Source organism: Nilaparvata lugens, chromosome 6 (assembly GCF_014356525.2).
Source record: "Nilaparvata lugens isolate BPH chromosome 6, ASM1435652v1, whole genome shotgun sequence".
Taxonomy (NCBI): domain Eukaryota; kingdom Metazoa; phylum Arthropoda; class Insecta; order Hemiptera; family Delphacidae; genus Nilaparvata; species Nilaparvata lugens.
This window is the reverse complement of record NC_052509.1, coordinates 40,918,709-40,945,836: the sequence shown is the minus strand read 5'-3', so window position 1 is coordinate 40,945,836 and position 27,128 is coordinate 40,918,709. Positions and strand designations below refer to the sequence as shown.

The 27,128-nt window shown below is 34.0% G+C and overlaps 1 protein-coding gene across 2 annotated transcripts in view; it reads left to right on the top strand.

The window, feature by feature from the left end:
• LOC111059345 (anaphase-promoting complex subunit 5) overlaps positions 1-27,128 on the top strand; it is a 48,018-nt gene that overhangs the window by 13,165 nt on the left and 7,725 nt on the right. For both annotated transcript variants that reach the window (XM_039430802.1, XM_039430803.1), the window contains exons 5-9: positions 743-915; positions 1,556-1,670; positions 2,526-2,654; positions 7,554-7,790; positions 23,588-23,772. In XM_039430802.1, the coding sequence (XP_039286736.1) occupies positions 743-915; positions 1,556-1,670; positions 2,526-2,654; positions 7,554-7,790; positions 23,588-23,772 (839 nt within the window). The remainder of the gene's footprint in view (positions 1-742; positions 916-1,555; positions 1,671-2,525; positions 2,655-7,553; positions 7,791-23,587; positions 23,773-27,128) is intronic.

Sequence of the window (27,128 nt, the reverse complement as noted above, 5' to 3'; positions counted from 1 at the left end):
GTTTAACCACTGCATTATTTTACTATGTTTATCATATCAGAACCAGGTTTCATGGCATAACCTGCCACATCTTCAGTTGAGTTGAGAAGTACTGCAGTACTTCACCAGCACTAACATACTGTTTCTATTTCCTGTACATTAAGGAATAACAAATGCTTTTGCATTTACTATCTACCGTCAAGTGTTATTCTCAAAGAAATTGAAAACTTTATTATCCTGAGTATTGTTTATCATTGAGTATGTGCAGTTCTGGAACTGGAATGAATTTTATGCAACATCAATAATCAATTATATCCACTTATTCCATGTTTATTTGATTCAGTTTTATATGAATGATAAGATTTGTTGATAAGGTAATCCGAATATTGCAGCTCCTTCTATGTTTTTAAAAAATACGATCTTGTTATAGAGCAGAATGTTAGCTGTTGGATATGATAATCTTGTAAGAGCTTTTTTGAATATTGATAAGCTAATATTTGAGATCTTCCAAATCGTGAAACATTTATGTTGGATTTGTTCTATATTTTATTACTTTTATCGAGTTTTGAATGTTATAGTTCTCAGATTCACTTTATTTTGACTTATGTAATAGGTACTTTTATTACATTATTCAATCTTCTAGACTAGGCCTTTCTAGATTCACTACTATTCAGAACTCAACCGGTTTTATTCCAAGAGTTCAGTGTTTTATCAAACAAACAAGTTTCACATAACTTTCAATAGTTGCGATTCTATGTTTCAGCATTATTTGAGTTACCTGAACTATTTAAGATCGAAAGAGTTTTGTGGTGCGATGCACAGTCTCCGCCACTACTTCGATAGAATGACCATGTCAATGACGCAGGAAGAAAAGAATAAGAGCTTCCGTTACTCAGCATTGAATATTGCTATTCTTCATGCTCAATTTAACCAGAAGTACGTATCCTTTATTCATTACTTGGACCTCGAATATACTTGACCCTCGTTTCTTGATTAGCTGTAATTTTTTGGTTCTTCTATAGTTGTCACTCTGATTTGAAGTTTTTACAAGTTGTATTTTTCAAAACAGGAAAAACCCCATTAAATAATGTTATCCAAGTACAGTTTGATAATACATGAGAATCTAGTATGATTTAATTTCAAAGCAATAAAACAGACACATTTTTGATTAGCTCTCCTTGGTATGTATTACTTTTGTTGTTATATTTAAATGATTTGTGGTTCATTTACCACAATTTTATGAAAATCAATAATTAATACCTTTAACACTCATATTCATATTCTAATAAAAATCTATCTACAGTATTAATTGAAGTTCTGAGGAATATTTCTTTTAGCTAATCATCTATGTATTGTAAAAATACCTACTTTATTAAGATTATTTAAAAAATCCACTTGAGTATACTGTAATGGAAAATTAATTTTTAGAAATCAATAAAATCACAGCATTACCGCTAGAGTAAAATGATAAATAGAAAATACAGTTTCCTGCGTTAAGAAGTATTATCAATTGACTTTATAAAACTTTAATTGGATAAAAATTTGTAACAAATCAATTATGTTTTATTATTCTCAGAGAAGCTGCTCTAGATGCTCTAAAAGAAGCAATATCATTATCTCATGAAGAAAAAGACAATATTTGTTTACAACACGCCCAAGCTTGGCTGTACAACCTCACTGAAGAGAATAAGGTATAATACTTTTTCGTCAATGTCGTTTTCCATCACGAACTGCTTATTATTTTTCAATAAATGAATTTATTCACTTACTGTGACAACGAGATCTTTCGGCAGGTCCGCCATCTTCCTGGTTGTACTCATAGACCAACTATGAGTTTTTTTTTTTTAATAGACCAACTATGATTACAATCAGGAAGATGTTCCTTTTCCTTTATTGGAAAAATCTGACTGCTAGTCGTTCTTTTTATTTGGAAAAATAGTGATTTAATACTTTCCATTATATAATCACTTTTTAAACTTTACTTCATGATAAATATCAATTCAACCATGAAATTTGTCAAAATGTAATTAGTAAAAAAGTGATAATCTTATAATATATTCCATACATTTTCAAACTATTCATTATTACATAAAGCTACAAATACACTCGAGTATTTAAGTAAGATGCTAAATTATTTCAAATTATATTTATTGAGAATTTATAGATTACTTAGGAGGATACGATATTAATTAGAGTCGGGTATGGAGATTTCATTGATGAATCTTATGTTTTTTAATTCAAAACAAAATATTTTTACATAATAATAATACGTTAGAGTAATAGTGTGATAATTTTTGTTTTAAAAAGGAAATTGAAATGGTTTCCTGAAGATCAAAAATGTTTTATTTTTTAAGGAAATTAGGATTTCAATGAAAGTACCTTGGAATGTAGTACTGTATTGATTTCTTCATGCATATAAATTGTATAGAAATTTATAAGAGAGATGCTATTAATAAATTCCCTTAATAAGATTTTCTTACATCAAGCAAACATTTTTGATTTATAGATTTTTATTCATTCCTTATATTTGAAATGTTATATTGCAGAGTATTCTTTTGGAACGTTCAATCTGTAAGAGTGGTGAACTGAATTTGAACTATCTGGCGTCACTTGGCTTCCAGTTTTTGTCGCAGTTGAGTGCATCTAGGGGAGGACGCCCGGCTCAGGTGTTCGAGGTAACATCAACATAAATATCCAATTAATCATCACGCTCCCACAATGGTGCAAGGTGTCGTATTGCATGGCGCACGGCTACATCACGCAATCAAACTATTTTTTATTGTTTCAAAAATCATCATCATCATCATAGCCAACAAACAATGTTTCGCGACACTTATAACTTGTTCGTTATACTTTCTTCATTACCATTCCATTGAATTAGTAATAAATACGTCAATCTTGATACAAGTATGAAATACCAAAAAGCATGAGACCTAGTGCAATCGAATTTTGATATCATAAACCTACTATATTCCGAATTTCGTGAAAATCGTTAGAGCCGATTCCGAGATCCGTTGAACATAAATAACCATATAACCAGATAGCCAAATAACGAGATATAGAAATAGAAAAATATAAACAGATATACAGAAATTGCTCGCTTAATATAATAGGATAACAACTTATAGTCCAGTCAAATGGTCGTTTTTCAGGAAACAGCCCCGAAAGAATTTATTTCGATGGTTCTATCTGTATTTTGGGGGGCTAAATTCTAATCTGAAATTTGCTGACACCCCCAAAATTTTGGACTTTTTTCAAGTTTTCCATTTAATATGGAGAACCTTGAATTTATCGAGAAAAAGCATTCTCTGTATAATATTAAAGATGATAAAATTTCCAATGAATTGACTGGTCGCGCAGGACTTCTTTTTGGATTTTTATCTGAAGTGTTCCACAAGATACACAACTTTGAATGTGCGAGAAATTTGTGATATTTCCCCCATTTTCACAGTCTCACATATGCAACGTTGCGTATCTTGTGGAATACTTCAGATAAAAAATCTAAAAAGTAGTCTAGGTTGTGATGAATTTTCTCCTCTTTTCACTCCCATGAATTATACTTCTGCTTTCAATACCGTTCAAAAGTTACAGCCAATTGAATGATGATCTTATTTTCTCATTTTTCTTGCGATTTTAGTGTTTAAAGAGTCTCTGGAATGAGTAAAATTGCGATTGGTCTTGAATGAGAGAAAATTTCATGCTCTATAAGCTGAGTTGCCTTCAATTGATCTTGCATTAGGCCTACTGTTTATATCGAAAAACTGTCGAGACTAAAAAATATCGGAAATTTCTTGATTTTTTGAAACAAACGTATCTTACTTCACGATTATATTTTTACAAAAATCATTCACCTCACATAAAAGAGGAGATTCTTTTCTTCAAATCAAGACCAAGTATCATTTTGAGTTACCGAGACACACAGTTTTGAATATAGAAATCGGTCATTTTTCTATGCATTGAAATATGGGCTAAAATACACTAAAGGAGGAATTTCTTATTTTTTTAACAAATTTTAGTGAGATGATACATGATTTTCAACCGCCTTGACGAGCTGTAGTACGAGGAATGTGATCATTCAGTCAAAAGTTATATCCTTATGTGTACCCCTCACTAGGAAATACTGAAATCTAACGAGTGATTCTCATAGAACTTAACCCTCGTAAGGTGATTTCAGCCGAAATATGTTTCTTTTTTGTGAGGAATCCATGAAAAAGTAATATAATGAAAATTTGAATTTTGGCTGTAGGACACGATTTTCTATTTTCGGGTGTATTCCCCCTCCCACCTCTACTAAATTCAAAAATAGGTACCTAAGGAATTCTGTTCAGAATTAATATTGTTAATTCACGTGATGTGTGGCTTTCTATCATCACTAGAAAAAGATCTTAGTTGTATAGGGTAGAAGTGGTAGGTTTGCATAATTTTGAAAACCCCTTAAAAAATACCCCTTTTTTGAAAACTCTTAGCTCCAGAATCAAAAATCGTAGAGTCCTGCGCGACCACTCAATTTATTGGAAATTTTATCATCTTTAATATTTTAGAGAATGCTTTTTCTCGAAAAGTTAAAGGTTCTCAAGATTAAAGATGACATTTTGGGGTTTTTTGGGAGTTTTGGGGGTGAAGCCGCCCTCTTGCGTGTCAGCAAATTTCAGATTAGAATTCAGCGCCCCAAAATACATATAGAACCGTCGCGAAAAATTCTTTCGGGCTGTTTCCTGAAAAACGACCATTTGACTGGACTATTATACAAAACAGAAAAAAGTAATGAAGCATTACAATAATAATTACTTGATTACTGTGTGGTAAATAGGGTGTAAATTTGAAAGATTGAAATTGGCTTCATTTGATATTTTTCACAAATTTTTGACAAGAGAAGTTTTTTCTTCTGTCAAATTCACTAGAGTTTGCGATGTTGTTTATAATTGCATTCCCATTTCAGAGACATTAATATCATCATGAAACGCCTTCAAAATTGAAATAATTATTAGATTGTACATTACAATTCAACTTATCATTGTGCTTTTAAGAAAATTAGGTTGCAACAGCAAGGAAACTCAAACACAGAACCATTCAAAATAAAAATTAAACAAAGGAAATCAGAATAATAGTGGATGATGAACTTATAATTTATTTTTGTCAAAGATTTACCTTCAAACTCATAGGCTTAAAATTACTAAGATTCCTGCATACAACATACTATCAATTGTATATTTTATGCTTTATATTGAGTTACACTTTGCAAAATAGAACATCGTAAAGGTGGGAAAAGTATTAAAATTATCTACATTAGGATATCTCTATTATTTTTTAATACCTTGATTTTTTAGCCATGATTAAAAATTTTGACATAAAATATAAAAAAAAATCATGCCCCCCCCCAAAAATGTTGATGGCGCAAATTGTGCCATGCCCCCCCTTGTGGGCACCTCTGACTCTTGATATGTTCTCCTTCTAACTAGTCTCAACAAAGCTGCAAAGTCAAAAATTATGTTTTAAAACATTCCCTCAAAATTCCTTTGTCAATTGGTCTATTGTTGCGAAACTGGAGATTTCACACTCAACACTAAAGCTGCTGCAAAAGGTGTAGGGAAATTCGTAAAAGTGTGAAGTTATACTTTAAATTGAAGAGAATTTAATGCTTTATTAGCTCATAGTCAACGTGGATTTTTCCCATCGAGTTTTGAAAAGTTATTAGAGCAAAAATAGAATAAAATTTGTGGAAAACGTGTTTTTTTTTTAAATGTCACATATTCAAGAGCGGATATCTCGAAAACTAGAGTAGATATAAAAAAAGTTGTAGGATGAATATTGTAGAAAAGTATGTAAGCTTTAATTTGTTATATGACACTCAAGTCCTTAGGATACTTATTTTTTGAGTTTTATGCGAGAAACAAAAAATGGTACCTTCAAACCACCCCCACCCCCTTAGCACAGTGGGTAGGGGTGGGGACTTTTGATATGTTTACCTCCTTACTACCCTTAACAAAACTACGGGGTCAAAAATTGTCTTCCAAACATTTCCCTCTATACCCTTTTTTGAGCATTCATTGCCTGGACTAACAGCTGATCTCCCACACAGGCACACGCATCTTCTGTTATCGACAGACGACAAAATCATTATCTGTTTTTACAAGGATGAATTATCCTTTTCATGTCCTTCAGCGAGTTTTCCCAGTGATGAGACCTAGTGCAATCGAATTTTGATACCATAAACCTACTATATTCCAAATTTCGTGAAAATCGTTAGAGCCGTTTTCGAGATCCGTTGAACATAAATAACCATATATAAAAATATAAACAGATATACAGAAATTGCTCGCTTAATATAATAGGATAAAATAAAAACAGTAGATTGTAGCGATGCTTATGATGATAGTGATGATATAAGATTAGATTTTATTGATGTTATCGATTTATACATTTTTATTTTTTTATTCTAATTACAAGCTGAATGTGAGTCGGAACATGCAATAGCCTAATCCCTGTTTGAAAGAAGAAGTGTTTATTATTTCATCAAAAGAACTGCGGCTATAAAAATACTTCTTATGTAAAGCTCTGTGGGCTTTGCCAAAATATTTGAGTGAAATAAATTTAGAATGTGCACGGAGACTGTATGACGCTATTGAAACTTTAAATTAACAATTACGTCAGATATAAACGCCTAAAGCAGTTATTACCTATATCTTTTTATCAGTAAATGGTTACTATAATTTGACCCCCCTTCTAATTCCGCGCCTGGGGCACATGCCCCCGCTGCCCCCCCCCCCCTGGAACCGGCCCTGATTGCCGGTATGCATGTAGATGTAGGTATCAAATCCCACTAATTTCCAAACATCAAATAACTTTCATGTCTAGTTTTTCTTCTTCCTTTCTATTATTCCTTGTAATCTGACTGGCTAGTACAGCTTGTATTCCATAGAATTGCACATTGTCTCATTCAAGATTGAAATTTATTTTTTGCTCTTGTCATCATCGTTTGAGGTCTTTTATTATGCATCTTATGATGCATATGGACTGGTTTGAGTCAATTAAGAGGACCTTTTTACTGGTATTATGTTTAATACCATCATGTCATAATCATATTATATTACCGTTCAAAGAAATAAATAATAATTTTGAAGAGTTAATCTGCCTTCTAAGGCTAGTTACACACACATCGTTTTTTAGAAGTTCGATTTTTTGCTGTCCTTATAAATTCTACAGATGATGTTTGTTAAGCTCCGTTTAATCTGATAGAATTCATAAGTGAGGCAAAAAATCGAACGTCCAAAAGTCGATGTATGTGTAACTGGCTTAAAGCGTCAATTTAATAGCAAACTAATCTGTGTAATCTTGAAAAAAAAACAGTACAGATTGTATAATTCGATCGAACCTTTTAATTTATAAAGTATTTTGTGATGAATAACATTTTATCCATAATTGGATTTTATCGAAAAATACAAAAATAAAATATGGGATGAATACAATTTACTTTTAGACACGTAACCAGTCGTGTCTAAAAGAAAATTAAAAAGTGAGTACTAGTAATTCTGTGTAAAAAAAATAAATTTTTCGATTCGTTGATTGAATTGCAGGCAATAATGAGAAGTGATCTTCTGAACTGTCAACTGTCGATGCCAGACATGTTCGGGAAGAGTTTGTCGCTGAAAGCAGCGCTGTGGGCCCTGTACGGCAAGTCGGAAATGGCCTCCCTGGCCAGTCAGCTGTTGCTGCACCTCAGCCACTGCGACGCCGTCACCTCCTCCACGCTGCACAATGCCGACGGCACTTGTCAGGCCATCTGCAATGTCGCCAACTTTCTCATCGAATTGGTGCGTCAACAATCATATCTGTTACAAGGCTGTATTCCCAACACTCAGATGGCATGGCATTGCCGTTTGGTTTTTTATTGAGACCAAATTGGATATCAATTATGCATTTAGATAATTATCATTTTTCAGCCATTAACATTATTCATTGGTAAATCATGGCTCAAACCAGATTTACTTACTTTACTTTACTTTATGTGGCTCTACAGTCGGGACGATGACAAACTGGGCTGAAGTCAAAGTGGGCTGATGACAAACTGGGCTGATGTCCTTCCTAGAAGTATAAGATTATTACTGGTCCAATCTTTGATTTTTTCACATTTCACGTACTGCAACTCTGTCCTCAATGACATGCAAGTTACACTCAATGATAAAATGCGCTGCCAAAATTATTGTCTACGTTTTGTTTACTCTCTTGAACGCCATAAACATATTACCCCAGCACACATTGCTAGTTCTACCCTGAAGCTCCCCGATCAGAGACGTTTCAGAATAATCAAACTTGTTGAGTAACAGCCGTGTCTCAATTTCTTCATTAGGTCTAGCATAATAAGGATCGTGATGATGATAAGTCGAAATCACAGGCGAACACCTCGGAAATAAGATGGCCGCAAAAATTTTCTGGGTTTTGCTATATCGCTTGTATTTAAATAACTGTTCAAGATATTCAATCATTTTTTTAGACGAAAATATTTTAAAAACCTTCCTCTACAATTTTTGTTTTATAAAATCTTCCTCGGAACGCATATTTTTTAGTTATAACCTTCAAAAGCCCAAAAAACGTTTTTTTCTAAATTTGTTCAAATTTCATTCCATTATAACTTTTTTTGTGCAAGAGATACAAAGAAATTTTGAATCTTTGAAATTTAGAGCGTTTTTCAACTTTGGAACGATATATCTTCGTGCGCTGTACGTCGAAAAATGAGTTCTCCAGCGCCCTCCAAAGAAAACCCTGCATGATTTCTGGTGCGTTTTTCCATATGCATGAGGTAACAAGCTAGAACTATAAAATCGATTTTTTCATGACTACTTTAAGATAGAGACTTGCATATTCATGATGGAAACAACGAAAATATTCGACATCATTGAAAAATACAAGATGGCGGTCGAAAAGTTGGTAGAATTGGATAAATCTTATAGTATGATTGTATCGGAGTTTCCAGATGACTTAATTGATCCGATATCCTCGACATTACTAGAATTACTGATGATTTCTTGAAAATCGACATATATTTGCCGCCATCTTGTTTTTTCATGATGACAAACATTTTTGAGATTGCCATCATGGATAATCTATTCCCACACAAGATGATCTGCAAAGGTCTGTGCCTTTTCATCACTACTCCTTGCCCATTGTCTGTTCTGCTTCCTGAGAGGAGGAGATTGATGAATGGGTTTTTTTATTTTTTTAGCTGCCTTCCAGAGTGAGTAGTCTGTACTGCGTTCTGCTGTTAAGTTTATCAAGTAATTATTGATTGATTCATTCTTTATACATTGAATCTCTCTCCTTAGTTTTTGAGTTAGATTGTTTAAAACTCTTTAGTCTTGAGGAGAACGTGATTGCTGCCATCTCCTTCTTGCTCTTCGTTTTTCCACAATCATTTCTCTGATTTCCGCAGGGTAATTATTTCCAGTGGTTTTATGAAGAGATTGATATCATTTTCAGGTCTGTACCTTCAGGGGGTCATGAGTTACAAGGTTTTCTAATTGTTGGGATTGGCATTTGGTGAGTTTGGTTTAGAAAACCTTGTAACTCATGATTTTCTCGATTTTCTTCAAATTTATACCCTAGATAGCTATGTATAAGCCCTATCAACTGACATGAGTCTCATTTCTGGGAAAATTGCAGGAGCTCCGTAATATTCCTGAGAGAATGAATTTTGTTAAATTTCTATCACGATTTTTTCAAAAATGACTAGACCGATTTTTTTCAAATTCATACCCTGTATAGTTATATATCAGCTCTATTAACTGGCATGAGTCTCCTCCCTGAGAAACTAACAGGGGGGTCCACATTATCCTTGAGAAATTTACTTTGTAACCTCCTTCTCGTGCGTGAGGTAGGTAGGTAGGTAGAGCAGTTTATTCAAAAGAACACAACATGTCGATATTTTATTTGTAGAACAGCTGTTTTGACAACTTTTAAAAAATCCTCAAATTTCATAATTCAAACAAAGGAAAATGTACTCTGAAAACAATAACAATAGTATAATCGTAGTTTTAATAAAATTATTTAGCCGCCAATCGGCATAATGTTATTCCCCTAAATTATCCTCGTTCAAGAATGAGGCTTATAGATCAATGAGCAAGGAAAGTTGTGTGAGTGTACCACACCAGATTTATTTTTGCTGAGGGTTTTGCCCCACGTGAGATTTAGGCTTGTGCATGGCTGGTTATGAGGCGGACGATAATGAGAGATACAGTTTTAGGTGGGTTCCGAACCACCGAGAAGCGATTTTATAACTCATGAATCATATTCGTCTTTCGGAGTAGACGATAAGCCGTCGGTCCCGACTATCTAAAAAGTAGTCGTCATCTGTCATCATCATCCCTCTCACTCATTTCCCACGCACAAGCCTATGAGCTTATGTGGGCATCACCCTCAGTATTAGTATTATTATTTATATTCAGATGAATTAGCTCAAGCGGTCACTCTTCCAACGGAAGTAGCAGGCGTATGATTCTAACTCATCTAAGCGAGAGCTTATCTGCGCGACCACTGAGTCAAACTGCTCCCACAGGGTGTCCACGCGGCGGGAAAACCGGGAAATCCGGGAATTGTACGTGAATTTCATTTGGGCGGGAAATGTACGGGAATTTTGTTGAGGTACGGGAATTTTTTGACACTCCCGTCAACTAGCCAATTGTATATTAATTAAGAACAGAGTTGAAACTTAGCCAGTGGATGAGTGGTGTACTAGTGATGGATGATGCAGGTTGGTGTATCGATGTGGCGTTCTATAAATATCGTGTATCGATTCAGCGTTTTATCGGTGCCCTGCATCGATAGGATCTATCGGAACGAGTAGGTTTTCTTTCGATATTCATTATTTAGGTATGTCCACACATGCCGAACCGAACCTCGAACAGCGCAGCGAACCGTGCAATTCGCTGCGCAGCGCGCCGTGCAGCGAACCGGTCAGCGAATTCAAACAACAAAATACTGGTGAATATTTTTCAATTTTTATAATGAAACATTTATACTGTTGATTCATTTTACTAATTTCGGCTTCAAATCATCAGTTTTCGTACTGTCAATGATATCTGAAATAATTTCAAGACATATATGCTCCAATCACTGATTTTTCCTAAACATGATTAGAATATTATTTGATTTGGATTCTCTTTATCATACTTCCTTGTGAATCAATAATTGATCATTCATTTTGAATTTATAGGTACTAAATAAATTAAAACCAATTGCAGAATTCAATCAAACAGGCTCTAAGATATTATGATATATTTGGTAACAAAAGTATTTAGAGTAGTTATAAATAATAACCTATCACGAAAAATTAATATTATACACCTTGCTCATCCGGTTTTTATTCGGGGTCATTTCAAATAAACAACATATTGGATAAACTTTTTTAATCTGCTTAATGTTTTTGTTTTGAATTATGTACCCGCAATGCTAAAACGCATTCTTCGATGTGTCAAATAATATATTTGCATCAATAAATTGTAAATCTCTATTATATTTTTATTTAATTATATTTTTTTCAGCCCCTTTCTTATTTAAGTCATTAAGTGAAAAGTCACTGATAGACTGACTGATGCATTGTACAGTCGGCCGAAGACGCTGACCGAAGACTTCCTTATTCCTTGATCAAAACTTTATTATTGAATAGCAGGTAACCCGTGCTCCACAAGGGTCTATTTTATAACTTGACGTAATGAACATTTGAAGAATGTTAAATAGGTCTATAACCATCCTCGGTTAATTAAGAATATATATGCCAAATTTCAAGTTAATCAGTCCAGTAGTTCAGACGTGATGAATGAAAATTTGAAGAATGTTAAATAGGTCTATAACCATCCTCGGTTAATTAAGAATATGTATATGCAAAATTTCAAGTTAATCAGTCCAGTAGTTCAGACGTGATGATGCGTCAAACATAATTCTCCCATCCTGTACTAATATAAGCCAGTTCTTCATTATAGTATAGACTGGTGAGCCTAATAAGTTCCTATTCACCTAAAGTCTGTGTAAAATAAGTTGAGACTTGACCCTCCATCCGAAGAAATTACAAGGTTGCCAATTCCTGTAAAATTTCATCTTTCTCAAATTTCCAATTAAACGTCAGAATTGGATGTAGAATATCATCCCCGATATCCTAGTAGCTCTAAAAAAGTTTCAGGGTTGAAGGATTGAACGGAAATTTAACTTTTATGATAAAATTGGAAACATCAAGAAGATTTGTTTTTCTTTTGAATATCATTTCTCTCAGAATCATGGGGCGTCCTAATGCGTAATAATTTTATATCAAATTAACGGAAAGAATGTCTCCTTTCTATTGGTGTCTGGACAATCTTTATCCGACCTATAGTTATTTTTTAATTAATGATTATGTTCGTCAATGTCGAGACATTTCGAGCAGAGAACATGAAATTACCGAGATGCTAGAAACTTTTTTTTTCAAAAGATAAGTAGGTGGTGAGAGCAAAAAAGTTTCTCAAAAATAATTGAAATTATTTTTTTAATTGTCAAAAGTAGTCGGAAGACGGTATTTCGGTCTCCAAGGGATTTCAATGTTAGGAGAGCGGCTGCTTGGTATGCATTGTGTACCAAATTGCATGCTAAAGGCTGGCAATTTACAAAATAATTTGACTGAATCATTTCAAACGCAAGCAGCTGATTGCCTCTAGAAAGGCTGTAATGAAACATTGCTTGGATTATTCGAGGCGAGGTTGTCATTTTCACTATTTATGATCATGTGTCTTGAAGTTGCTGAATTTTTCAATCGTTCTGTATTTTGTTTTTGTTGATCCCAGCTATTGATAGCATAATTATGTAGTATAGCACCTGAAACCGTAAATATCGAAAAGTGAAACAAAAAAAACCCACAGCCTCGATTTTCATCTTTAATAGCTCAAATTGTTCGTTAGGATGTGTAGAAAAAACGCTATAAGTTTTCAGGGCGGGGAAATTTGAATTTAACCCTTTAAGGGTTAAAAAAGGGGTAAAAATGGGTAAAATAAAAAAAAGTTATCAAATTTCGAAAAAAAATGCGAAAATAATTAATTAAAGGCCCAAATTTTTTTGAAATATTAAAAATTAGTTAAATACCAATGTGAGATACAAAATGAGCCCAACGTAAGGGTTAAAAAGGGCACATTTATGGGCAACATTTGGTAACTTTCGTTATATTTCAATAAAATTTTTACTGCGTGTGTTTAAAAGGGCAGCGATTTAAAAAATGAATTGAAATGTTTGAAACTTAAAATGTTTGATTCCATCATCCAAAACCCAAAGGGCAGCCCTTAAGGGCAAAATGTGTATTTAGCGTTAAATTATCATAAAAATTTATTTGAATGTTGTTTTAATGGGAAGCAACTTGAAGAATTATAACAAAAATTTTATAAATTTAATTTTCCCTGCAATTTTATGGGTCAAAGGGCAACCCTTAAGGGCAAAAGTGCTAAATTGCATTCGATTTTCATGAATTTTTTTTATTTTTTTATTTTAAAGGGTACCGATATAAAAAATAATTTGAAACAATAATTAATGAAACCAAAGTACACTTTATTAATAAATAAAATATTTTTACAATTTTTTTAAATTGTTTAAAAAGTTACATTATTTAAAATATTCGAACAGTATTATCGTCTCCCATAGTACTGTAGTTGCTAATTGTTGTTCTAGAATGTCAGCGTTGTTGTTGAGGATTGGTTGAGGATTGTTTGTACAACCAAATTCTCTGCATTTTAAGCAAGCTGGTGAACAGTGTACACCTCCCTTTCTACACCCGCATCTGGATCCACATCCTGTCTCACAATTGCAAAATAAAGTTCTCAGTAGTTCATCAGGAGCTGCAGCTTTTTCCATTGGAATTGGAAGCAGTAAAGAGTTTTTCATTTCCCAACCCCATTGGGTAGGGTCTAGATTCTGTCCTAACCACGTTTGAACCTGTAAATATGTTCGCTTAAAATTTTGTAAGCAAGCATCTTCAGTTGGTATTAAAGATTCTAGTTTCAAGCTTCCTCTGATAGTATTTCTTATAACACCAGTTATATAAGAATGACACCTGAAATCATTGATGGACTGAAACTGTGTACCATAGTAGGCTAAAACCATATATCTTCCTGCCTCAAAAATTTGTTCTTCAGTTCGATTTGGCAGTAAGAAAGTATTCCGATGTTTCAAAAGTTTTAATAAAATTTTTTTTTGACGATTAAAATAGCTGCAAGTAGTGTCACACCCAGTAAAGGAATGTAACACTAACCGATATTTTGTAGCATTTGGATATTTTTGTACAAAACTTTTACTGCTATAAACTTTCGAGTCCACGGATCCTTGCGATGGTTTGTAGTAATAAATTTCCTTATCTTCTGCATGCAAACAATTTTATAAAATTAAAACATCAATGTCAGAGCATATTATTACAACTTTTCTATCAAATTTTGTACTAGCGAAAATTGCTGTTTTAACAATAAGCAAATCAGCATCAGATACTGCTTGCTCAACGTGTATATTTTTTCGATCAGTTTCTCTTTGAGCATTTCAATGAACTGTTGTTTATTTTTGCTGTTTAATAAGAAAAGGTCCCAACCTACCTCTAACTCTTTTTCTGGACTAATTTTATAAGCGTAAGTTTGTTTTTTTTTTTTGCTTCTCCTTGCTCTTTCTGCAGATTTTGTACCATCCTCACTATAGCCATCAAATACAACAGCCACATGCTCTTTGTAATTGCGGCGTATATACCAGTAAAAATTATCACATATGTCAGCTAATTTTTCTTTTTTATTCACTTTCATTCGATGTAGCAGTAAACCACCATCTATTACATACGTGAAATCGTCTGGGTGTCCAAAGCTATCAAAGTAAGGGTCCACAAGATCATATAATTTAGATTTTTCACTTTTTCGCATACCATCTTTATCGAAAAGTGCGACTGGATATGGAGCAAGTTTATACTGGAAATACTTAGCGAGATCTTCTGGAGAATCTTTTAATACCGATATACGCTGATACATTGCGTGGGAATGGATAGCTACCTCTGTACCAGAAATTTTTATTTTGCTGTCCATCATTAAAATGGATCTTACGTTATTTTTTCGGGACAAGGATAATTCCAAAAAGTTTTGTCCATCATACTGGACCATAGTTTCAACTCCAACTTCAAATGCTCTGTGAACGTTAATCGTTTCATCTGCAACCACGCCACTGGACAAAGAAACTAACTCTTTATCAAATGGAAATGGATTATTTTCAGTGAAAAATTGTATTATCAATTTTACGTCAGCAGCATCTCTTTTTATACGAGAATCTGTTGAATCTGCGTGCTGATGTGAAGAGTCAAAACAAGTTCCAGTAAATTTTGCGAGTGAAGCAACCGTTAGAGCAGTATCGCATTTTCCTTCAATATGTTTGGCAACATTACTTTCTTCACAAGATGTTTTGAAAATGCCACCACCAACATGAATATCTCGCATTAAAGTCTGCTCGATCGTCTGGTCAGTAGGTATACCGGAAAAAAATTTCTTTGTACGTCTGCAGGTCCAGTACCCGTTAGCAATAAATTTATTATACTCACGTGGATTCATATTGTTTGGAAGTTCAGTCATATCTTGAAGATATAATTGTGCAGATTTTGCATAAGGGAAATGTCCAGCGGAATGGAAAAATGGAATCATGAGTTCCAATGTCTTCAAATGAAGATCCCAATTTCCTTGTTTCTCAGCGCTAATAAAATCGAATAAAATATTTACCATGTGATAATACGTGATCCATAGTTTTGCTGTTTTTCCGCGACTTTCGAGCTGAGTGAATTTCTCTTTCATAATTTTTGTAATTTTTTAAAAATCTCGTGATTTGTAATGAAGTCAATATCCAATCTTGTTTCGTTATTTTCTCCACATTCGTGTAGCAATTGGTTTTCTTCAGTGTCAAAATCGGTCATTCTATAATCGTCGTTAAGATCTGCAAAGTCAGTATTCTCCCGCTCGATTTCATGGAAAATAATGTCTGCAAGAGCCAACTGTATTAAATAGTGTGCACGTACTGCTCTAGCGTAAGCTTTGCCTTTCAACATAAGCTCAACTGAATTCTCTGCGTAACATGTTATCATCGCTTCTTTTAACCCGCTACCAGCCATATTGTGATCGATGACACCCAAAAAAGATAAAATTGTGTGAAAGCCACCCAATCTTATTATAACTTTTACGCCTTGGAACTCAAGTGGCAAAGCTTCTAAAATGGCCCTAGCTTTGTAGTACAGAGGCTGGTCAAAAGTGATAACGCAGGTTTGCATACCGTTAGCTTTCGCTATTTCATAAGATTTACGCATACTTGTAAAAAGTGTATGAACAACAAACAATTTTAAATGTTTGTAACCGTCCTTAATATTAACAGATCTAGTTTCTAAGGGAATTTCAACTTTTTTAGCAACTTCTTCGGCCGTTGGTATTTTCCGCAAGCGTTCGATGGCTTCTCGAGGACGAACTTTTGATTTGGGTGTTATAATTAAAATACCTCCTAGGTTATGGAAAGTAGACTTTCCATCTAAAGTGTCGACATTAAAGTCCGCGTTGTCATATACGAACTGTAAAAAAGCACCATCATCAATATTAAGTTGTGCTTGCATACTTATAGAAGTTTCGTAGCGCCTAACTTCGTTATAAGAGCAAGAATGGCCTAAAGAATGGAATAAGTTAATCATTTTCTTGGAACCTATTGTTCGATGCAGAGTAATTCCTACAGCCAAGTGTAAGGGAGAATAAAATGATCTAGGTCGACAAGCAGCTACAATTGAATGAGCTATAGCAGTTACTTTTGTAAAATATTGGTCTTTAATGCTCTTCTTAGGCTTTTTACTGTCATAAATAATATCTTCCAGGAAATTAATTAATTCAATGGGAATATCTTCATTTATATTGGCAAAATCTGATTCTACTGGTTGATAATGTGTAGGGCCATTTTTATATACTCTATTTTTATCGTCTATAAGGTCTCTAAGTATGTTTTTTGCAGCTTTTAGTATTTCCTCATTTTTTTCTTTTTTAGTTTTTTTTTGTTCTTCATACCAGTGATCATTCAAAATTTGATCTCTTTTTTTTATAAATTGTATAGTGCTTTTGCGACCTAGAATGCTGATAATTTCTATTTCACTCCCATACTTTTTTTCAGCTTTGCAGCCATTGTTCTTCTATCGGGAATATTATAATTTTCTTCGATAAGCTCTTCTAGCTCCGTAAAAGTAAATTGAGAGTCCGGATTATTGTCCATGAAATCAAATATAATATTCATTGCAGCATCAACTGAGCTTCGGTCATGAACATCTTTTTTTTTACGTGAACATTGAGATGACAGATTTGACAAGCAGTCTCTATGATATTTTCCATTTAGTTCAGTTACTTGTTCAACTTTACTTAATCTTTCGTAAATGTCAGAAAAATATTGACTACCAACTTTTTCAATTTTGTCAAGTACCTATTCTGTTTACAATTTCATCATCTTGAACAATACGAAATGGCTTGAGATGCTTAGTGGCAATTTTCCTCTTTGTTGTTATTGACTCGCCACAAATGAAACACGCATTTTCCCAATCAAATATTAATTTAGCCTCACTCAGAGAAGTCCTGGTTTTCTTCTTAGCAGGAGGAGGATTAGGACTGCATTCATTTTTCTGTTTTATGTAGGAATTTGTGTAAAATTCGTGGGTATACTTTCTTCTGCACTTATCATGAGCGTAAACACCTGCAGTGGTCGTATCAAATTCTTTGTAAAAATTATCTTCTCTTTGTAATGATTTTTCTTTAAAATTCGCAAGCTGCTTCTTCCCAATTTTTACTACAGGGCTCTGAATATCTTCGTTACATTCAAAATATTGGCATATTAGGCATGATACTTCTCTGCCTTGTCCTTCACCTCCTGAATCATCCATATTTCCTGAGAAACAATGAGTTTGCAGAGAATAAAATTACAATTTACAAGTAAAATTTATAACATGCATAAAATTATCATTTATAAAACAAATTTTAAATTTTCTAAGCACAAGAAAAGCTTGTACACCCAATATACTGTTAATATACTGTTCAATTTTATGTATTGTAGTATGGCTCAGGCAGTTAAGTCATGTAGCAGAATACACATGAAAACCAAGTGGGGTCGAGCCTCCTTGAATATTTTTTTTTTTATTTATAATTTAATTTGTAAATCAATAGTTAGTTAATATATTTCGTAAATTATGTACAAATTTTTATTTATTTATAAAAAATATTGTTTTTGTAGTACAATGAAAATTTTTTAGGAACACGTGGACAGTAATGTACATAAATGTGTATAATTTGAAAAAGCAAGTACAAATTGCTGAAAATCTTACCTTATTAAGGCTCTAATAATAAAAATGTAGAATTCTTCGAAATATATAGTTGTTTTCTATTAAAAGAATAATTATTTAATGCAAGCACATACAATTTCATACACAAAAGAGAACGACTTGAAACACAACTATTTTTTATTATACATTACCAAAACACGGTATTAACGAACCACGGTACAAAACCTTGAGTAAATTACCGCGTTTGAAATTTTTTTGTACCCTACTGCGCAAGTATCCAACAACAATAGAAATCCAGACTCATCTCTAGCGAACACGTTCTATGATCGGCATCATAGCAGGGCGCCGAAGATAAAATACTTGTTTTTTTATAACGAAAGAGAAGTAAAAACAAAATTTTTATGTTGAAAATTTATTTATAAAAAAATTACTTGTCGTTAGTATTTTTGTTTTTCAATACAAGACTTCTCGGCTTAAAATTTATGGACAAAATTGGAGCAATTAAAATTTAATTTAGGGCTAAAAATGGCCATGTTATAAGATACGCGGGTCCTACACGGGGAAAAAAAGTTTCGGAAAACTCGTGGAAATGGCGGCAAACATATGTGTAATTTTATTGTATACTGAATACATTTCCCACTCTTATTTTCTCTGGAAAACTGTAACATTCGTTGAAAAAATGCACGTTTCGAATTACATAAAATTGTCTGGATCAAAAAGTGTACTTAGCAAATACATCAAAATTTGTGTGAGTATGTGAAATTATATGTTTAAGCACCTGCTATTTGGATTTTCAGTTCGGAAATTTCCCTCGCTTTCCACAGGCCATTTTCTTCCGGCCAAAAAAAAATTTTTTTTTTTGGTCATAACTTTCCTTTGAAGAATGTTAGAGACCTCTAACTGGTCTCAAGTTGAAGAAAATTTAAATATTTAAAAAAAAGGTCCTTACAATTTTTTGTGTACAAATTGCCATTTCTGAGAAAATTGGGGGTAAAGAGTGAAAAATGAGAGTTGTCAGTGACAGCGCCATCTTTGATGAACTGTAACTATTTTCCCAATAGCCGCAAAAAAAAGCTGATTTTTTTCCAGTTTCAATTAGCTTTCTTTTAAGCCATTAAACTTCATTTTCTGACGTGTACTTTTCGATTTATTAAGGGAAAACCGTGGATTTGAGGGGTGAAAATTCAAATTTTCAAACCGCTGTAACTCCAAGGGAAAGCATTTTCAGGAAAAGTCGTAAGGAAGTTTTTTTCTTCAAATAATATGTAAAATACGATTCCGTTATTTTTTTTATTTTCCGGTTATGGCTTACGGGGGGGTTACCGCCCCACGGGGGGGAGAGTCCCCACCCTTAAAAAATATAGCGAATACTTAAAACATACTAACAAAACATTTTAACTACAAAAAGTTTTAAATAAACCTGAGAAAATTTTATGCAAGGTCTAAAGCTTCAGGTGCTATACTAATGGTGGCACACCATTCAGCCACTATCCTTGACTTTGAAACTCCTGAGAGGCCATAATACCTTCTTCCGAGTACGTTTGACAATTGAAAAAATAATTTCTGAGAAACTTTCTCGCTTTCACCATCTACTTATCTTTGAAAACAAAAAAGTTTCTAGCATCTCGAAAATTTCATGTTCTCTGCTCGAAATGTCTCGACATTGACGTACATAATCATTAATAAAAAATAACTGTAGGTCGGATAAAATTGAAAACCAATAGAAAGGAGACATTCTCCCCGTTAATTTGATATAAAATTATTACGCATTACGACGCTACATGATTCTGAGAGAAGTGATATTCAAAAGAAAAACTAATCTTCGCGATGTTTCCAATTTTATCATAAAAGTTAAATTTCCTTTCAATCCAACCCTGAAACTTTTTTAGAACTACTAGGATATCGGGGATGATATTCTATATCAAATTCTGACGTTGAATTGGAAATTAGAGAAAGTTGAAATTTTTCACGATTTGGCAACCATCCTTCGGATGGAGGGCCAAGTCTCAACTTATTTTACACAGACCATAAGTAAGTTTTTTGGGTTGCCAAGACATAGACCAAACGAGACACCTTTTGTGGGAAATTGTACAACTATACCCACTTTTTCGTGAAATAACAATGATCAAGCATCAATGTTCTTACCAATGAAAATCGTTGGCAAGTGGAAAATATTTATAAAGGTGTCACTTTTTGTAAGTATATGCTGTAGTATTTATTAAAATCAACTTATATCCAGTCAACTTATGGTTAGTTGATGAAATTAATTATTAGTTTAAAAATAACAAAATAATTGTCATGATACTGAGTTCTTGGTCAACAATATTTTAATATTGAAATTTATCCAATCAATAATTTTTCAGAAATTATTTTATTTACATTTAACATTATTTATCAATTCCTATAAATTTATTATTCATGACAATGAATTGTTCGAATATTATAGATTAAATAAAATGATAAGAGGCCTTTACTGTATTAATGTTAGCAAAAGTATTTACATGTTTTCCATTTGTGATGGATAGCCAAAATTGGACCACAAGCTGCTCGGCGAATTTCAATCAAGGGCTCTGATAAAAGTTCAGCGTTCGGCGAACAGCGTGGAGAACGGTTAAAAGAGCGGCTAGTGGGACGACGAACGTTTCGGAGAACTGCGCGGCGGTTGTTTAACAGCTGAGTGTTATTACAGCTGACATTATGAAACATATGGCTTATGTTCGTTCCACACGGCTCGATGCACGGCGGATTGTACGATTCTCTACTCTGCTCGAGGTTCGGTTGGACATGTGGGAATACCTTTATATCCATTTGAGGTGTAGTTCCGTTTCTGGTGTAGGTATTATCGATGTAGAAATTATTGATAGTGAATCAAATCACATTATGTTTTTCAGAACCTTAAGTGTTCTGTTTAATATTATTATTATTTTTTTAAGAGACGGATTCAAGGATTCAAAGGTTCAAAGAACCCCACACGTCAACCGAAGCTTATTGTGTTCCCCAAGTAGTATGCTAGTTAGGCAAACAAATACCTTTGTCCTTCACGGGAACCAGGAATTTTCCCCTATGCTGACATCCCATTCATCACCTGGTTGCTTGTCGCAATTCAGTGTGATATGCTTGGCAGTCTCTTCAGACTGATTGGTCCTCGTGGCCTAAGTGAGTTCCACTCCTGGCCTTTTTGTAGGTCCTTCCTCTGAAGGAGGGGTCGCCAAATTGCTTGTAGGGCACCTAGTCACCCTCGGCTCAGCCTCTTGACCTACTATTGTGCCTGGAGTTTCACCCATCTCTGGTCTCTTGGGTTTTTCTTTTTGCCCCTCCGAAACTTTGCAGGGTCGAAAGCCTCACCACTCCCAAGAAGTTTTGCCTGAATGGCCGCCTTTCTTTGACTCAGTGGTGAGTTATTGCCTCTCCACCCACAAACTCGTGAACTACGTGAGTTCCACTCTTGGCCTTTCTTGTAGGTCCTTCCTCTGAGTGAGGGGATGTTTAATATTTGTCCTGTCTCCAGTCAATATAGACATGAAAAGGGGGTGTACTTTCAATATAATATTGTAGTTCTGATTTTTCAATATATTGCTTGGATACATAAGAGAAGTGTAGAACCAATTTTTGCATGCAAAATTTCCTTGTGATGGATACAGAATGGCCCAAACACCTCGTATTTTCGGTTCATTTTCTAGTTTCCAGCTTATTTCCACTCAGTCGTCGGACAATTGAATTTGCTCTTGCCTTTTTTCATATTATAAAATTCTGAATACAATGAAATCATCCGGAACTCTCTATATTTAATGTGTTCTGAGTTACAAAAACGAGTAAAATTTCAACAAAATAGTCAATTTAATTGAATCTTAAGTTTTCAATCAACAATATCTTTTAATTGCCACAATATTCAAATGTATAATTCAAAATCCTTCTGGGCGTAATTTTGTGCGCTTTCTGGTCTCAGGTTGAAGAGCTTAAAATTACGCCCAGAAGGATTTTGAATTATACATTTAAATTGTAGCAATCGGAAGATATTGGAAATGTTGCATGAAAAATTGGTTCTATACTTCTCTAATGTATCCAAACAATATATTAAAAAATCAGAACTACAATATATATTGCAAACACCAATGTATACACCGGTAGTGACTACCGGAGTACAACGGTTTAAAGGGTAAAGGGTAGGTTAGGGAGTTTCGTTTTTTCTTCTAAATTCACTTTTTTATATTATTAGAGATACAGTGTACAGTATAATCGTATAATGGTGCTACATTTTGATGAAAAACATACTTGTGCACTTTTGAAATATTGTTATTTAAGGATATTTTTTTCCAAATTGACCCTCCTTCTGAGTAACCTCACAGACCCCCCCTCCCCCGACAACCTATATTTTTACATATTAATCATGTGTTTTAACCAGCGAGGGAAACCGGGAAAAACGTGAAATATGCGGGAAATGTACGGGAATTTTCTGAGCCTGATTCAGTGGACACCCTGTCCCAATTATACAGAGACAATTTTAATCTCATCTTGGAAAAGTCTGTACATTAATAATTGATTCCTTTCTTGCAGTACCTAAACTAGTGACCCCTGGGTTGAAGAACTCGCTCATGAACTGTTGTATTGATCTCTGAAATCCGTAATTATACAGGGCTGGTGAGAATTATTATGAAAACACTTACATATTTCTTTTACAAGTATTTTATGACTGTAGGTTCCATGGGGATCCTGTTCCAATTGGAAAAACGACTCTCTGTCGCTTCAAAACTTTTGTGCGCCATCTTGGATCCGCCTTATGGATCCAACTTCATTTCGAATCCAGCTTCATTTTGAATCCAACTTTATTTTTTCAGCTGAAATCATGTGTCGGCACATAAAGGATAGTCTGTGTGATAACTCCATAATAGCATAAGCTTTTTTAAATTAATGGAAAAATACAGAAATAACATGAAAATTCCAGCTGACTAATCACAGCAATTTTTTTCTTATGCACTTTCAATGTTATTTTTAAATCCTGAAAAAGGACGAAGGAGTGACTCAATTTTCTTGTCCAACGAACTTGACTTGTAAAAAGGTTCGAAGAAAACGTGTTCAAAATTTGAAGCTGATTGATCAATCAGTTATTGTAGAACATACAAACAGACGGACAACGACTTTGGCCTTTAATAAGTCAAAAGTGAGAACTCGCTAACGCTCGTTCAATTATTCTGGGAGAACAGTGATAATACAATAACTTACAGTAAATTGATAGTGAACGGTACTGTTAAATGTTTTTGTTGAGTTGGTTCATTGAAAGGTTGGTGTTTGTTTGTGCAGGGAGAGTATCAACTAGCCGTAATTGTACTGGATTACGCTCGATCGCTATATCCCACTTCGAAATGGTGGCAGGTTGTTGAACAGATACTATTCTTCACTCAAGCCTTATACAAGGGACAGTGGCAAGCTGCACATACCGCTGTACGACAGCTATCAACGTTGGATAAATGGGAGAGCTGTGTCAGGTGAGCTTCCTCAATTCCGCAATTATTTCATTCAAATTAATCTCTCATTCCTGTTTACTTATTTTATTGATTTTGTATTTTCCACTATTACATACTATGATGGTATTGCATATTATACCCATGCCAACTATCACCATCGACAATAATATTATAAATTATGCGCATTAGTCAGGGCAGAATTATTCTTTATTCTCTATTTTCACAAAAATTGCATCATTAAAATGGTCGGGAGAGAAATATTAGGTTACCTTGAGCTATTTCTCTCCCGAATTCATCCAAGACTAGCAGGTAACCCGTTGCTCTCGTTAGACCCGGCTGCTCCGCAAGGGTCCAATTAAAAACTTCTCGTAATGAAATCTTGAAGAATTGAAAATAGGCTTACAACCATCCTCGGGAAATAAAGCTGAATCTATAGGTATGTTCAGTTGGCCCTTTAGAGGCGCACTAAGAACGGATTTGGAAAAAATTCCAAAGATACGCCCAAAATCTGCGTTTATCCAGCGTTTTTTTTGCGCTTTCTCAGCTTTATCGAGAACAAATGAACAGAAAATGTTCAAATTTACTACCTCGAAGTAAAATAAATAAATTTATTACCTCTGCGGGTACAGAAGCTCAGCTGTTGTGTTAGAAGGAATTTGAAATAAAGCCAAAGATACGCCCAAAATTAGCGTTTTTCCAACGTTTTTCTCAGCTTTTCTGTGTTTTCTCACCTTTTTCAATAATTGATGGAAATATATTTAAAAAAATTCAGTACACAGGTATAGCTTTATTTATTTATTTATTTATTATTTCATCACATTACATCATAATATTTGGAATACTCCCATTTAATGACTCCCACTGGCGAACAAGAGTCATCTTATGCCAGTGGTTTTTTCACTTACCGTTTATTATTATTACACTTTGGTTGGATTGTATTGTCATGTTGAGCTTTGTTTGATTTATGTATATGTATTTATGAGTGTGGAATAAATAAATTTGAATTTGAAAAAAAAATTGAATTGGAAAATGTGATAGGTGATTTGTCAAATAATTGCATCCTTGAACTAAGTAAGATTTCTAACAGGTAAAATAAACAGTAACAGTATATATAAAAAAATATATAACAAAGTGTATCCTATATTAGGTCTATCATTATTCTTAGTCCTAAAAATAGAGCAAATGTGAGCATTTTATTTGTGTCATTGAGTGCAGAGTTTATGGTTAATTGAATTCTGCCACCGAGTAGTACGCTTTATCAACTAAGATTCTTTTCACAGATTTCTTGAAGAGCTTTAGAGATTTGATTTTTCGAATGGTCTCAGGTAATTTATTATATAATCTTAATCCTGAATAAGAGGGATTCTTCTCATATGTCGCATGTCTATGGACTGGATACAACAGCAAATGCTGATTGCGTGTGGAGTAATTATGTCACATGAAACGTCAAATTCGGTACAGAGGTTCCGCTGAGATCTACATGCAGGCGAGCGAAGCGAGCCCGCTGATCTCATTTTTGGACGATCCAGTCGGGGGTTCAGGGGGCGGAGCCCCCTGGCTAGACGGATATGGTGAGCGAAGCGAAATACGGCTACTTGAATAGAAAGCTGAATTGTTTTTTCCTGATAATTCATCTTCTTTGTATATTTATTCTCACGTAACATTTTTCTCGTTCGTCATTCGTGTGTTCATCAATGGGCATTGTATTTTCTCAATTTCAACTATAAAAATAATTAATCTGATAGGATGATATATATCCTTCGTTACCCGAGAGGCCCGTTGACGGATTAAATTATATGGCGAGGTGGAACTTCTCCACCAATCATATGATTTTATTATATATTAATAAAGCCAAGCAAAGAAAAAACCCCAGTCCTATAAGTAATGTCACTAAAATGAATTTGTCCAGTATCATTTCCGATCTAAAGAATGAAACATGGGAAGATATTTACAGCGGTGCTGATGCATTCATTAACAGGTTGACTTACTATATCGAGAAGCATTCTTTCATTGTCAAAATTCCCCACAAACCGTTGAAACCGTTGAAAAAATGTATTACTAAGAGTTTAGTTGAATCTATAAGAAAGAGAGACAATATGTATAGGGAACTCAGTAAACAACCTTTTAAAATTGAAAGAGGATTATATAGAGTATCGAAATGTATTAAATCTATATAATAAGAGAGAGTAGGGTCGTGTTTGTTCGTTTGTTCGCATCAAAACATGTCAACTTGTGGATTGCATACCGGAAAAACGGGAATGATTTAGATCTCCAAATTTTGCACATAGATTCTAAAAATATCAATCTCGTGCACCTGGAAGCCCAAATTTCAATTTACCTTTTAGATTTTTCATAATTTATGTTCAAATTTCATTATGGGCCATGACATTTTTTATACAGCCAGCATAGCTTACATTGTTGTAAAATGTGTTTGTTTATAATAAGTGAGGAACTTAAAGCGTTAGTACAAGACATCATATTTTGAACGAAGCCGTGGTCTAGCGGTAGAGTGCTCGGCTTCGGCGCGACTGCTCTCGGATCGATTCCTGAATTTTCCACTTTTTTTTGTTCTTAATTTTTTCCCTTGAAACGTATAATTATAAATACTTTTTTGGAGGAAGCTGTTTTCATTACGGTTGAGCTTGAATTTCATCAAATAATATATTACAGAGTGGGTGAAAAGTCCGAGAACGGCTTAATATCTTATACACAAAGGTAATTTGATGGTGGGTGTGATAGGGGATCCACTAAAATTGAAAATACTACTTCACTATGACTTCAAAAATCTGGTCTGCCATCTTGAATCCACCATTTTGAAACCAACTTTGTTTTTTAATTAGGAAGGTGGTCATCCGATACATGGTTTCAATACGGAATTTCAAGGTAATTTCACGGAATCTCGAACCCTTGAAAGATTTTTTTAAATTTCGTATTGAAATCATGTATTGCATGACCACCTTCATTTAAAAAAAACAAAGTTGCATTCAATATGGCAGACCAGATTTCGAAGTCATAGTAAAGTAGTATTTTCAATTTTAGTAGGAACCCCAATCACACCTACCGTCAAATTACCTTTGAGTATGAGATATTAAGCAGTTCTCAAACTTTTCACCCACTCTGTATGTAAAATTTTTCAACCAGTGTAAATGAATGGACATGGGTTTCATGCTGTTTTATTGTAATTCATAAGAAAAGCATTATCACAATAAAATTAGTACCGTAATAATTTATATTCTTCAGTTATAATGTACTATTAGACGCTTTAGGAGTGAAACAAATTTGTAGGTATTTTGTTTGGAATTGGGAAGCAAAAAAAGGCTGCCTGATTCAAATTGAGGAGGATCTAATCGATTCTAAAATTGATGTATTGAAAAAAT